Genomic DNA, 15,326 nt, shown 5'->3' with positions numbered 1-15,326 from the left:
TGAAAGATTCCCTCTGCACAGACAGAGGAAAGGCCTGGTCTCTATGACACTTACTGAAAGATTCCCTCTGCACAGACAGAAAAAGGCCTGGTCTCTATGACACTTACTGAAAGATTCCCTCTGCACAGACAGAGGAAAGGCCTGGTCTCTATGACACTTACTGAAAGATTCCCTCTGCACAGACAGAGGAAAGGCCTCTATGACACTTACTGAAAGATTCCCTCTGCACAGACAGAGGAAAGGTCTCTATGACACTTATTGAAAGATTCCCTCTGCACAGACAGAGGAAAGGCCTCTATGACACTTACTGAAAGATTCCCTCTGCACAGACAGAGGAAAGGTCTCTATGACACTTACTGAAAGATTCCCTCTGCACAGACAGAGGAAAGGCCTCTATGACACTTACTGAAAGATTCCCTCTGCACAGACAGAAGAAAGGTCTGGTCTCTATGACACTTACTGAAAGATTCCCTCTGCACAGACAGAAGAAAGGCCTGGTCTCTATGACACTTATTGAAAGATTCCCTCTGCATAGACAGAGGAAAGGCCTGGTCTCTATGACACTTACTGAAAGATTCCCTCTGCACAGACAGAGGAAAGGCCTGGTCTCTATGACACTTATTGAAAGATTCTCTCTGCACAGACAGAGGAAAGGCCTGGTCTCTATGACACTTACTGAAAGATTCCCTCTTCACAGACAGAGGAAAGGCCTGGTCTCTATGACACTTACTGAAAGATTCCCTCTTCACAGACAGAGGAAAGGCCTGGTCTCTATGACACTTACTGAAAGATTCCCTCTGCATAGACAGAGGAAAGGCCTGGTCTCTATGACACTTACTGAAAGATTCCCTCTGCACAGACAGAGGAAAGGCCTGGTCTCTATGACACTTACTGAAAGATTCCCTCTGCACAGACAGAGGCAAGGCCTGGTCTCTATGACACTTACTGAAAGATTCCCTCTGCACAGACAGAAAAAGGCCTGGTCTCTATGACACTTACTGAAAGATTCCCTCTGCACAGACAGAAAAAGGCCTGGTCTCTATGACACTTACTGAAAGATTCCCTCTGCACAGACAGAGGAAAGGCCTGGTCTCTATGACACTTACTGAAAGATTCCCTCTGCATAGACAGAAGAAAGGCCTGGTCTCTATGACACTTACTGAAAGATTCCCTCTGCACAGACAGAGGAAAGGCCTGGTCTCTATGACACTTACTGAAAGATTCCCTCTGCACAGACAGAGGAAAGGCCTCTATGACACTTACTGAAAGATTCCCTCTGCACAGACAGAGGAAAGGTCTCTATGACACTTACTGAAAGATTCCCTCTGCACAGACAGAGGAAAGGCCTCTATGACACTTACTGAAAGATTCCCTCTGCACAGACAGAGGAAAGGTCTCTATGACACTTACTGAAAGATTCCCTCTGCACAGACAGAGGAAAGGCCTCTATGACACTTACTGAAAGATTCCCTCTGCACAGACAGAAGAAAGGTCTGGTCTCTATGACACTTACTGAAAGATTCCCTCTGCACAGACAGAAAAAGGCCTGGTCTCTATGACACTTACTGAAAGATTCCCTCTGCACAGACAGAGGAAAGGCCTCTATGACACTTACTGAAAGATTCCCTCTGCACAGACAGAGGAAAGGCCTCTATGACACTTACTGAAAGATTCCCTCTGCACAGACAGAGGAAAGGTCTCTATGACACTTACTGAAAGATTCCCTCTGCACAGACAGAGGAAAGGCCTCTATGACACTTACTGAAAGATTCCCTCTGCACAGACAGAGGAAAGGCCTCTATGACACTTACTGAAAGATTCCCTCTGCACAGACAGAGGAAAGGTCTCTATGACACTTACTGAAAGATTCCCTCTGCACAGACAGAGGAAAGGCCTGGTCTCTATGACACTTACTGAAAGATTCCCTCTGCACAGACAGAAGAAAGGCCTGGTCTCTATGACACTTACTGAAAGATTCCCTCTGCACAGACAGAAAAAGGCCTGGTCTCTATGACACTTACTGAAAGATTCCCTCTGCACAGACAGAGGAAAGGCCTGGTCTCTATGACACTTACTGAAAAATTCCCTCTGCACAGACAGAAGAAAGGCCTGGTCTCTATGACACTTACTGAAAGATTCCCTCTGCACAGACAGAAGAAAGGCATGGTCTCTATGACACTTACTGAAAGATTCCCTCTGCATAGACAGAGGAAAGGCCTGGTCTCTATGACACTTACTGAAAGATTCCCTCTGCATAGACAGAGGAAAGGCCTGGTCTCTATGACACTTACTGAAAGATTCCCTCTGCATAGACAGAGGAAAGGCCTGGTCTCTATGACACTTACTGAAAGATTCCCTCTGCACAGACAGAGGAAAGGCCTGGTCTCTATGACACTTACTGAAAGATTCCCTCTGCACAGACAGAGGAAAGGCCTGGTCTCTATGACACTTACTGAAAGATTCCCTCTGCATAGACAGAGGAAAGGCCTGGTCTCTATGACACTTACTGAAAGATTCCCTCTGCACAGACAGAGGAAAGGCCTGGTCTCTATGACACTTACTGAAAGATTCCCTCTGCACAGACAGAGGAAAGGCCTGGTCTCTATGACACTTATTGAAAGATTCCCTCTGCACAGACAGAAGAAAGGCCTGGTCTCTATGACACTTACTGAAAGATTCCCTCTGCACAGACAGAGGAAAGGCCTGGTCTCTATGACACTTACTGAAAGATTCCCTCTGCACAGACAGAGGAAAGGCCTGGTCTCTATGACACTTACTGAAAAATTCCCTCTGCACAGACAGAGGAAAGGCCTGGTCTCTATGACACTTACTGAAAGATTCCCTCTGCACAGATAGAGGAAAGGCCTGGTCTCTATGACACTTACTGAAAGATTCCCTCTGCACAGACAGAGGAAAGGCCTGGTCTCTATGACACTTACTGAAAGATTTCCTCTGCACAGACAGAGGAAAGGCCTGGTCTCTATGACACTTATTGAAAGATTCCCTCTGCACAGACAGAGGAAAGGCCTGGTCTCTATGACACTTACTGAAAGATTCCCTCTGCACAGACAGAGGAAAGGCCTGGTCTCTATGACACTTACTGAAAGATTCCCTCTGCATAGACAGAGGAAAGGTCTCTATGACACTTACTGAAAGATTCCCTCTGCACAGACAGAGGAAAGGCCTGGTCTCTATGACACTTACTGAAAGATTCCCTCTGCATAGACAGAGGAAAGGCCTGGTCTCTATGACACTTACTGAAAGATTCCCTCTGCACAGACAGAGGAAAGGCCTGGTCTCTATGACACTTATTGAAAGATTCCCTCTGCACAGACAGAGGAAAGGCCTGGTCTCTATGACACTTACTGAAAGATTCCCTCTGCACAGACAGAGGAAAGGCCTGGTCTCTATGACACTTACTGAAAGATTCCCTCTGCACAGACAGAGGAAAGGCCTGGTCTCTATGACACTTACTGAAAGATTCCCTCTGCACAGACAGAGGAAAGGCCTGGTCTCTATGACACTTACTGAAAGATTCCCTCTGCACAGACAGAGGAAAGGCCTGGTCTCTATGACACTTACTGAAAGATTCCCTCTGCACAGACAGAGGAAAGGCCTGGTCTCTATGACACTCATTGAAAGATTCCCTCTGCACAGACAGAGGAAAGGCCTGGTCTCTATTACACTTACTGAAAGATTCCCTCTGCATAGGCAGAGGAAAGGCCTGGTCTCTATGACACTTACTGAAAGATTCCCTCTGCACAGACAGAGGAAAGGCCTGGTCTCTATGACACTTACTGAAAAATTCCCTCTGCACAGACAGAAGAAAGGCCTGGTCTCTATGACACTTACTGAAAGATTCCCTCTGCATAGACAGAGGAAAGGCATGGTCTCTATGACACTTACTGAAAGATTCCCTCTGCATAGACAGAGGAAAGGCCTGGTCTCTATGACACTTACTGAAAGATTCCCTCTGCACAGACAGAAGAAAGGCCTGGTCTCTATGACACTTATTGAAAGATTCCCTCTGCATAGACAGAGGAAAGGCCTGGTCTCTATGACACTTACTGAAAGATTCCCTCTGCACAGACAGAGGAAAGGCCTGGTCTCTATGACACTTACTGAAAGATTCCCTCTGCACAGACAGAGGAAAGGCCTGGTCTCTATGACACTTACTGAAAGATTCCCTCTGCACATACAGAGGAAAGGCCTGGTCTCTATGACACTTACTGAAAGTGCAGTGTCAGACTGTTTATCTCTGCAGCTTCCCACGAAGACAATTGAATAGTCGGCTAATGGAATCATTCAAGAATGAATTGATCTGTAAGATCAGAGTGCATTAAGATGCCAATGTTAATGCAGAGGAAAGGAAGAGAAGGTCTAGTGCAGTGTACACATGTTGAGCAGGATAAAACGTGTCAAGTGGCAGTCTCCTTATTACAATGTCCAGAGTCCTCAAATAATCACACACTACATTAGACATAAGAAACCCAGAGGAATAGTTGCAGGGCCGGATTACCACATTAGGGGCCCCGGGGCACCTATCAAATATACAGTAACAGTCAAAAGTTTGGACACACCTACTCATTCAAGGGTTTTTCTTTTCTTTTGTACTATTTTCTACATCAAAACTATGAAACAACACAAATGGAATCTTGCAGTAACCAAAAACATGTTAAACAAAACAAATATATTTTATATTTAAGATTTCTTCAAAGTAACCACCCTTTACCTTGATGAAAGCTTTGCACACTCTTGGCATTCTCTCAACCAGCTTCATGAGAATGCTTTTCCAACAGTCTTGAAGGAGTTCCCACATATGCTGAGCTCTTGTTGGCTGCTTTTCCTCAGTACCACACTATAGCGTTCATTTAATCAAAGAGGAAAACACATTACCTCAGTGCCACACTATAGTGTTCATTTAATCAATCAAAGAGGAAAACCCATTACCTCAGTACCACACTATAGTGTTCATTTAATCAATCAAAGAGGAAAACCCATTACCTCAGTACCACACTATAGTGTTCATTTAATCAATCAAAGAGGAAAACCCATTACCTCAGTACCACACTATAGTGTTCATTTAATCAAAGAGGAAAACCCATTACCTCAGTACCACACTATAGTGTTCATTTAATCAAAGAATGGCCATGGAGAGGAACTCCTGAAACTATGAAGACAGTGAAACTGATATCCCACAAATACACTGAGGTTGAAGTTCTCTGAAAAGCATGGCCCCACATAAAAACTATATTTTTGTTGCTTTCTTAACTGTCGACTGTTCTCCTGTTAGTTTTCAGATGCACATATAAAACATTTGATGGTGCAGTGAGATGAAGAATAGTTTGTCATTTTATATTCACTGCATGTATGCAGGGTTCCAAGTGCTCACCCTTAAGCATAGCCTGTATTACATTATACCAAATGCAATTACCAAACTCAGCACTGGTAATACTGAAGTGGTAGTCTGTTACTACTGAAGTGGCCTTGTTCTCCCTGACAGAATCATCTCTGGTATTCCTTGGAATGTGAATGCTGCTGGCCTAGGTCCCGGTGGGTCAGGGAACACATAGACAGACAGAGACAGACAGACAGACATAAACAGACACAGACAGACAGACAGACAGACAGACAGACAGACAGACAGACAGACAGACAGACAGACAGACAGACAGAAACAAACACAGACAGATAGATACAGACAGATAGACAGATACAGACAGACAGACAGACAAACAGACAGACAGACAGACAGACAGACAGACAGACAGACAGACAGACAGACAGACAGAGCACTGCCTAACGCTGAGCCCATTCCTTGAAATGGACTCCCCAGCCCTGGATTGGGCCAATGTGACATAGTGTGAGAGGGTTCAGACAGACCACAGTGTTTTCTTAAGGACAGCCAGGCCAGCCGGACACACTCAGACCATCACAACCCAGCGAGCAAGAGCCACAGCCTGCCTGTCACATTTTACCACGGCCCAGTCAAACAAGTCCCTGTCATCAATCTCTCATCCCTGGGGCTGCAACATAGTCCCTGGGTCCACACACACTGGAACAACAGTCCTTTTGAAATGACAGTGTTTTTAATTAATAATGCGGGATATGGTGCATTCCTCACTTATGGGGTAAGAGAGAGATTTTTTAGTATCCTTAAGGTTTCTGTTTCTGTTGGGTTGGTGCTCATGTCATTTAGAGCTGTTCGGTGTAATGGAGTAATCCAAACAACAGATCTCCCCAATATACAGTATCCATTGTATTCTGTACTATGGGGAGTAAAATGTAGATAGGCTGTAAAGCAATGATGAATTGTACTGGGGTATGTTATATCTTATTGCTCCTGAGTAAACAGAGACAGAGGAAAGAGATGGATCCAGGTGGGACCGAGCCAAATGTTGTCCTATAATAATAATATTAATTATGGCAGGACACATTTGGCTCGGCCCAAATAGTTCATGGGGTTGAAACACACTCAATGCTGATAATGTGTACTTAAAGATGCACTGTGCAGAAATCGTTCACCCATTTCCTGGTTGCTAAAATTCTAATTGTTTGCCAATCTACCACTTCTTAGACTTGATTTCAACGACAATGACAGATCTATAACTCACATTTCTATGTGAATTTGGTTGGGTCGCTCAAAAAGTTAGATATTTAATACAGTATAAAACACTACAGATGATGAAATGTAGTATACTTTCTAGCTTTGTCCAGATGTTCCACCTCTATATAACTTTGATAACAACAATGGCTAATGTGTTATAAATGCAATAGGACATAGTTCAATCGGATAAAAAGCTGATCATTTTGACCTGCACAGCCATGGGACATGGCATGCATTTCCTTCTAGAGTATAAATATCTGATAAAGCTCTGTTTAGACTGAAACGCCAGGCTTTAATCTTTATATCAACTACTACTATACTGTATGCTTGGAGAACATGCTCTTACTTTGTGAAGCCACTGTGTGTAGTTGTCCATGACGTTCTCCAGGTGTTGGATCCTCTGGTTCCCCAGAGCCGGGGCCAGTCCTGGGAGCTTGGGCTTTTTCAGTGGGGCATCTCCCTGTAGAGTGTTCCCCTGGTACTGGCCCTGTCCCTGGCTGGTGCTGGAGCTGCCAACCCCCTCCTCCTCCGTCAAGCACGGCCTGTTCCCCCCAGCGTTATCTGGTAGCAGGAAGGTATAGGTGCAGGATCCGTGCTGGATAGAGTTGTACTGGCGAGCGTTAGTGTTAGTGCTGGCGCTCATGGACCCGCTGCCAGCTATGTCCCCTGGGCCCCTGGGCAGCTCTTCCAGAGACACAGACACATAGCCCGTCAGTAGCAGCAGAAGGGCAGCCAGAACCAGCCAGATCATGTGGCAGCTGGGCTGGCAGGGCAGGAAGTACCACGGCATGGCAGCAGGAAACACAGGCTAACGGTCCTCTTTTATGGCTTCTGTCTGTCTTGTCTCTCTTCACAGCATGTCTTCCTGTCCTGTCGTCAATCAGACGGTTGAGAGGTAGACCGTCGATCCAGAAAGATGGCCGCTTCCCATCAGTAGGAATGGATGAGTAGTCCTCTCAAGTGTCAGTGTGGAACTCATCCCAATTCATCACCAGTTGTCTTGTTAGTTGTTGTTGCTGGTCCAGATCCAGGACAGGGATCCACACTACACAGTTGTGTGATGTAGACTACATTGTCAGTCAGTGGACTGATCTGTGTTGGATCCTCCTCCTCATGGCTGGCTGTATGTAGTGCTGTTCCTCATGTCTGCCTGTCTGCGTGTGAGTTTAGAGTGCTTTAACGGGGGGGGGGGGGGGACGGACACTGGAACGTCCAACTCTGGGCAGGCTCTGTGCCTCCCATACTGAGGGACTGATCGAATGGAATGTGAGAGAGAGAGAGTATGGGGTTGTGTGTGTTTGAGAAAGAGCGAGAGAGAGAGAGAGTATGGGGTTGTGTGTGTTTGAGAGAGAGCGAGAGAGAGAGAGTATGGGGTTGTGTGTGTTTGAGAGAGAGCGAGAGAGAGAGGTATGAGATTCAGTTCTATTAATATAGTCCTGATTTGAAAACACTTCCACAACACAGGCTTGAATGAATGCCTGGTCCATATATAATGACCCCACAGTCTGTAATTCAGACAGATATCTACCGAGAGCAGGAGATGGGCTCTCAGACACTCTTTATGTACAGTGTCTTCATTTAATCTTCATTTAATCATGCAATCATATCCAGCTCTCCCTCATAGGAATGTAAACGTCTCCCATATAGAAAATAAAACGTTGTTTCAATGTATGGAAGGAGGATGGTTTTCTGGGGAAATGAGGGCCAACTCTGAGGGCACGCTCTGCCATCTTTAAAAGAACAAACCGTTTTCGGTTTTAAGGTACCCTGATTTGGTACAACAAGCTTTTTCCTATTTTTTTGTTAGAAAACGTTGGTAAATTACATTGACATCCAGAAAGTCAATTTAAACATGACATGAACAAATGGAGAACCCAATATAATCATGTCACTGAGCAGACACATTTTGTAGCCTACCATTGTTTACTATGGCATGCCAGATTACATATTTACTTGTGAAAAACACAAACAAAAATTTGTTTGAACATGAACAAGAATGTGTGTGTTTTCCCTAGACCCCTGCTAGACTTCAGGACTGAAGAGGAGGTGTAGGAATCAAACTAAAGACTCCTGCTAGACTTCAGGACTGAAGAGGAGGTGTAGGAATCCAACTAAAGACCCCAGTTAGACTTCAGGACTGAAGAGGATGTGTAGGAATCAAACTAAAGACCCCTGCTAGACTTCAGGACTGAAGAGGAGGTGTAGGGATCAAACTAAAGACTCCTGCTAGACTTCAGGACTGAAGAGGAGGTGTAGGAATCAAACTATAGACTCCTGTTAGACTTCAGGACTGAAGAGGATGTGTAGGAATTAAACTAAAGACCCCTGCTAGACTTCAGGACTGAAGAGGAGGTGTAGGAATCAAACTAAAGACCCCTGCTAGACTTCAGTACTGAAGAGGAGGTGTAGGAATCTAACTAAAGACCCCTGCTAGACTTCAGTACTGAAGAGGAGGTGTAGGAATCAAACTAAAGACCTCTGCTAGACTTCAGGACTGAAGAGGAGGTGTAGGAATCAAACTGAAGACTCCTGCTAGACTTCAGGACTGAAGAGGAGGTGTAGGAATCCAACTAAAGACTCCTGTTAGACTTCAGGACTGAAGAGGAGGTGTAGGAATCAAACTAAAGACCCCTGCTAGACTTCAGTACTGAAGAGGAGGTGTAGGAATCTAACTAAAGACCCCTGCTAGACTTCAGTACTGAAGAGGAGGTGTAGGAATCAAACTAAAGACCTCTGCTAGACTTCAGGACTGAAGAGGAGGTGTAGGAATCAAACTGAAGACTCCTGTTAGACTTCAGGACTGAAGAGGAGGTGTAGGAATCAAACTGAAGACTCCTGCTAGACTTCAGGACTGAAGAGGAGGTGTAGGAATCAAACTATAGACTCCTGTTAGACTTCAGGACTGAAGAGAAGTAGAAGGATGGAGCAGAAGCTGACTTTTTCTATGTCCTCATTCTAGTGACCATGCTGGGGTTGTTGTCAGAAAGCTGCTCTTTCACCCATTTGGCTCATAGACCCTGCTATGCTCCTTACTCTCCTGCCACAGACAGTCACAGTGGAGTCTCAGAGAGGCTCGACTCTCTCCTCCTCATCGTTTTATTTCTAGAATGAAACCCTGTGTTACTGAGAGGTATGTGCCAAAGCCAAACTTGGAACTGGACTCCAAGTTCACACTTTAAATGACTCCAGTGCATAAATACAGTACACACATTTGTCTAGAGACCCATAGTGCTGTTTGTTCAACACACTTTCAAGTTAAGTGACAGTGATAATATTCAAATCAGGACATTGGTGAGGTAGGTGTTTGGCTACTGCAGGGGTAGTCAACCCTGTTCCAACCAGGCATCACACTTAGCTACTTAGCGAATTGATCAGTTCAGTGATTGCCTAAATACAACACACCTGGTCGGTTAAATGAAAAACTTGAAGCGACAGCTGCACTCCAGGACCAGGGTTGCCTACCCATGGGCTTCAGCTACGGGAATCCATGGAGTAGCAATGTAGGTTTACATGAAATGATGAGAAAAGCGTCCCTGCATTGTTATTGTTACAGTAACACAGGCCTTACTAAACTATCATCAAGAGAGCTTGTGTGAACACTGTGTGCAGACTCAGAACACACCAAACACCACCACAAATTATTCTCATGTCATCCAGGCTTGGCAACCAGTGTGTCTCACTCTGTATAGTTTGTTTTGGAAAGGGTGTGTGTGTGTTTCACTTGATTGAATGAATCAGACTTTAGAGATTTGGCGTGAACTATTTGTGAATGAAGTCACCCTTGTGAAGAGGGTCAAATGAAGCAACAAGTGATGGCTTAATAATATCCCCCTAGTGATGGCTTCATATCCCCCTAGTGATGGCTTCATATCCCCCTAGTGATGGCTTCATATCCCCCTAGTGGTGGCTTCATATCCCCCTAGTGGTGGCTTCATATCCCCCTAGTGATGGCTTCATATCCCCCTAGTGATGGCTTAATATCCCCTTAGTGATGCTTCATATCCCTCTAGTGATGGCTTCATATCCCCCTAGTGATGGCTTACTATCCCCCTAGTGATGGCTTCATATCCCCCTAGTGATGGCTTAATATTCCCCTAGTGATGGCTTCATATCCCCCTAGTGATGGCTTAATATCCCCCTAGTGATGGCTTCATATCCCCCTAATGATGGCTTAATATCCCCCTAGTGATGGCTTAATATACCCCTAGTGATGGCTTCATATCCCCCTAGTGATGGCTTCATATCCCCCTAGTGATGGCTTCATATCCCCCTAATGATGGCTTAATATCCCCCTAGTGATGACTTCATAGCCCCCTAGTGATGGCTTCATATCCCCCTAGTGATGGCTTCATATCCCCCTAGTGGTGGCTTCATATCCCCCTAGTGATGGCTTCATATCCCCCTAGTGGTGGCTTCATATCCCCCTAGTGATGGCTTAATATGGGGGATATATTAAGCCATCACTAGGGGGATGTGATGGCTTCATATCCCCCTAGTGATGGCTTCATATCCCCCTAGTGATGGCTTAATATCCCCCTAGTGATGGCTTCATATCCCCCTAATGATGGCTTAATATCCCCCTAGTGATGGCTTAATATACCCCTAGTGATGGCTTCATATCCCCCTAGTGATGGCTTCATATCCCCCTAGTGATGGCTTCATATCCCCCTAATGATGGCTTAATATCCCCCTAGTGATGGCTTCATATCCCCCTAGTGATGGCTTCATATCCCCCTAGGGATGGCTTCATATCCCCCTAGTGATGGCTTCATATGCCCCTAGTGATGGCTTCATATCCCCCTAGTGATGGCTTAATATCCCCCTAGTGATGGCTTCATATCCCCCTAGTGATGGCTTAATATCCCCTTAGTGATGGCTTCATAGCCCCCTAGTGATGGCTTCATATCCCCCTAGGCTGACCAACTGAGGGAAAATTAGAATCAATACTGTAACTGTCCACTAGATGGTGACCAATTGAGGGAAGCTTAAAGTCAATACTGTAACTGTCCACTAGATGGTGACCAATTGAGGAAAGATTAGAGTCAATACTGTAACTGTCCACTAGATGGTGACCAATTTAGGAATGATTAGAGTCAATACTGTAATTGTCCACTAGATGACAATCCAACACCTATTATATTGTAAAGATTGAAGAAGTGGAATGTTGAGCTGAGGACTTCACAGAGAGAAGATAAAACAGTAAGATAACTCTTTATAATATATCCATATACTACACTTAAAAATACAAGATTATTCTACAATTATTACAGGAAGGAAAACCTCATGAATGTATATATTGAGCAAAAACATACACAACAATTTTACAGTTACAGTTCATATAAGGAAATCAGTCATTTCAAATCATTTCATTAGGCCCTTATCTATGGACTTCATATGAAAGGGCAGAGGCGCAGCCATGCGTGGGAATAGGAGGGCATAAGCCCACCCACTAGGGAGCCAGGCCCAGCCAATCAGAATGGGCTTTATTACAGACAGAAATACTCCTCAGTTTCATCAGCTGTCCCGGTGGCTGGTCTCAGACAATCTCGCAGGAAAAGAAGCCAGATGTGGAGATTCTGGGCTGGCATGGTTACATGTGGTCTGCGGTTGTGAGGCCGGTTAGACGTACTGCCCAATTCTTTAAAACAATGTTGGAGGCAGCTTATGGTAGAGAAGTTAACATTAAATTATCTGGCAACAGCTCTGGTGGACATTCCTGCAGTCAGCATGCCAATTGCACGCTGTCTCGAAACTTGAGACATCTGTGGCATTGTGTTGTGAGATAAAACTGCACATTTTAGAGTGGCCTTTTGTCCCCATCACAAGGTGCACCTGTGTAATGATCATGCTGTTTAATCAGCTTCTTGATATGCCACACCTGCCAGGAGGATGGATTATCTTGGGAAAGGAGAAATACTAACAGAGATAAAGAAATGTGTGCACAACATTTGAGAGAAATATGCTTTTTGTGTCAATGAAACATTTCTGGGATCTTTTATTTCAGCTCATGAAACATGGGACCAACACTTTACATGTTGCGTTTATATTTCTGTTCAGTATACATCTGCCCTCACAAAGGGGACCTTCAGGCTTCAACTAATAAAAACAATGTAAAGAAAGAGAGCGCTGATGAATAGTTCAATGCATAGGGGAGGAAGAAAATGGAGAGCGAGAGAGAGAGAGGGTGAAGAGAGAGAGGATGAAGAGAGAGAGGGTGAAGAGAGAGAGGGTGAAGAGAGAGAGGGTGAAGAGAGAGAGGGTGAAGAGAGAGTTGAGAGAAAGAGTGAAGAGAGAGAGAGAGAGTGAAGAGAGAGAGTTGAGAGAAAGAGTGAAGAGAGAGAGGATGAAGAGAGAGAATGAAGAGAGAGGATGAAGAGAGAGAGGGTGAAGAGAGAGAGGGTGAAGAGAGAGAGGGTGAAGAGAGAGTTGAGAGAAAGAGTGAAGAGAGAGAGTTGAGAGAAAGAGTGACAAGAGAGAGGAGGAAAAAGATGAGTCAGATGCATTAACATATAAAAAGCTTCAGCTCAGGACAATCTAAAGGGATTGTGTGGGATATTTGCATAAAGGAGATTAAAACAGAATATTAAGTCAATAAAGGCTTCCAACTGGGTACAAATGTCAATTCAACGTCTATTCCAAGTTGGTGCAACGAAATGGCGTGGACACAATGTTGATTCAACCAGTGTGTGCCCAGTAGGTTGTATTTCTGACAGGAAAAGATCATTATAGACCCATTGAATTGCACCATCTAGTCTTCAAGAGGCTCCTTAGTTCCTTTAAGATGCAAATCAACTACTTTGTGAGGTGAGCAGGAAAATACTTTGTCTTATAAAATGGTATTTTGACGTTTAATGCAAAGGGTAGGTGTGGGGAGTAATGCACAGCAAAGCAAAGCACAATGCCATTTAGAAATGCCATTTATGTCATTTGAACAAGATGCATTTTCCTTTGTAGTTCATTTCCCACACAGAATTATACTGCACATTCCCAAGCAATGGACATTGGTTATGAGTTGATTATAAGCTTATAACAAGTAATAATGCATAAAATATAGTGATTTTATGTCAATTGTTAAACATTGAGCTACTCCACCTTTCAGTTAGCTCTGACCACTCGCACTCCATCAGGAATATGAATAGAACTATTCCCTAGTGGCTCATCAGAATAGTCCAGTCACATGTTCCATTCTGCTTACACAAGCAACATGGATCCTGCTGTAGCTATGTGCTCACATTGCAGGAAATAAAGCCAGGCATTTTTGAAAGTTTTGATTCCTGAGAAACAATTCTCAGCTAACTTCTCAGACATTACACACGGTTCCTCTTTTTCACAAGAAAGTCCTGCACGCACACAGACACAGACGACACACACACGTTTTGTCCTTCTCGTGGAGAACTAAAATTGATTTCCATTCACAATCCTATTTTTTAACCTAACCCTTACCTTAACCGGTAACCCTAAACCTAACCCTTACCTTAACCGGTAACCCTAAACCTAACCCTTACCTTAACCCCTGACCATAATTCTAACCCTAATTCTAAGTTTAAAATAGCCTTTGTCCTCATGGGGACATGGGAAATGTCCCCACTAGCATTTCCTTTGTTTTACCTTCTAGCCATGGTGGCCAAAATAATGTTAATTATGATTCAAGGTAGGGGTTAGGTAAAGGTTATGGTTATGGTAAGGGTAGGGGTTAGGTAAAGGTTATGGTAAGGGTAGGGGTTAGGTAAAGGTTATGGTAAGGGTAGGGGTTAGGTAAAGGTTATGGTAAGGGTTATGTTTAGGGTAGGGGTTAGGTAAAGGTTATGGTAAGGGTTAGGTAAAGGTTATGGTTATGGTAAGGGTAGGGGTTAGGTAAAGGTTATGGTAAGGGTTAGGGTAGGGGTTAGGTAAAGGTTATGGTTATGGTAAGGGTAGGGGTTAGGTAAAGGTTATGGTTATGGTAAGGGTTAGGGTAGGGGTAAGGGTAGGGGTTAGGTAAAGGTTATGGTAAGGGTTATGTTTAGGGTAGGGGTTAGGTAAAGGTTATGGTAAGGGTTAGGGTAGGGGTTAGGTAAAGGTTATGGTTATGGTAAGGGTTAGGGTAGGGGTTAGGGTAGGGGTTAGGTAAAGGTTATGGTTATGGTAAGGGTTAGGGTAGGGGTTAGGGTAGGGGTTAGGTAAAGGTTATGGTTATGGTAAGGGTTAGGGTAGGGGTAAGGGTAGGGGTTAGGTAAAGGTTATGGTAAGGGTTATGTTTAGGGTAGGGGTTAGGTAAAGGTTATGGTAAGGGTTAGGTAAAGGTTATGGTTATGGTAAGGGTAGGGGTTAGGTAAAGGTTATGGTAAGGGTTAGGGTAGGGGTTAGGTAAAGGTTATGGTTATGGTAAGGGTAGGGGTTAGGTAAAGGTTATGGTTATGGTAAGGGTTAGGGTAGGGGTAAGGGTAGGGGTTAGGTAAAGGTTATGGTTATGGTAAGGGTAGGAGTTAAGTAAAGGTTATGGTAAGGGTAGGATTATGTTTAGGGTAGGAGTGTCACGTTCGTCGTAAGGATTAGACCAAGGCGCAGCGCAAGTAGAGTTCCACATCATTTTAATAAATCGAAACTCACTGAACAAAACAACAAACAACCAACCAACCGAAACGTGAAGCTACTGACTGCACTAAGGCAACTATACATAGACAAGATCCCACAACACAAATGAGGAAAATGACTACCTAAATATGATCCCCAATCAGAG

The 15,326-nt window shown here is 44.3% G+C and overlaps 1 protein-coding gene across 1 annotated transcript in view; it reads right to left on the bottom strand.

Moving 5' to 3' along the window:
- Nucleotides 1–7,760, bottom strand: part of LOC110507402 (angiopoietin-1) — a 28,352-nt gene extending 20,592 nt beyond the window's left edge. Inside the window, exon 1 of the mRNA XM_036937507.1 lies at nucleotides 6,954–7,760. Within this exon, the coding sequence (XP_036793402.1) occupies nucleotides 6,954–7,397 (444 nt within the window). The 5' untranslated portion in view covers nucleotides 7,398–7,760. The remainder of the gene's footprint in view (nucleotides 1–6,953) is intronic.
- Between the last annotated feature and the right edge of the window lie 7,566 nt (nucleotides 7,761–15,326).

The sequence above is a fragment of the Oncorhynchus mykiss genome, chromosome 2, assembly GCF_013265735.2.
Source record: "Oncorhynchus mykiss isolate Arlee chromosome 2, USDA_OmykA_1.1, whole genome shotgun sequence".
Taxonomy (NCBI): domain Eukaryota; kingdom Metazoa; phylum Chordata; class Actinopteri; order Salmoniformes; family Salmonidae; genus Oncorhynchus; species Oncorhynchus mykiss.
Note: the sequence above shows the minus strand (reverse complement) of the source record. Positions and strands in the feature narration are given on the sequence as shown.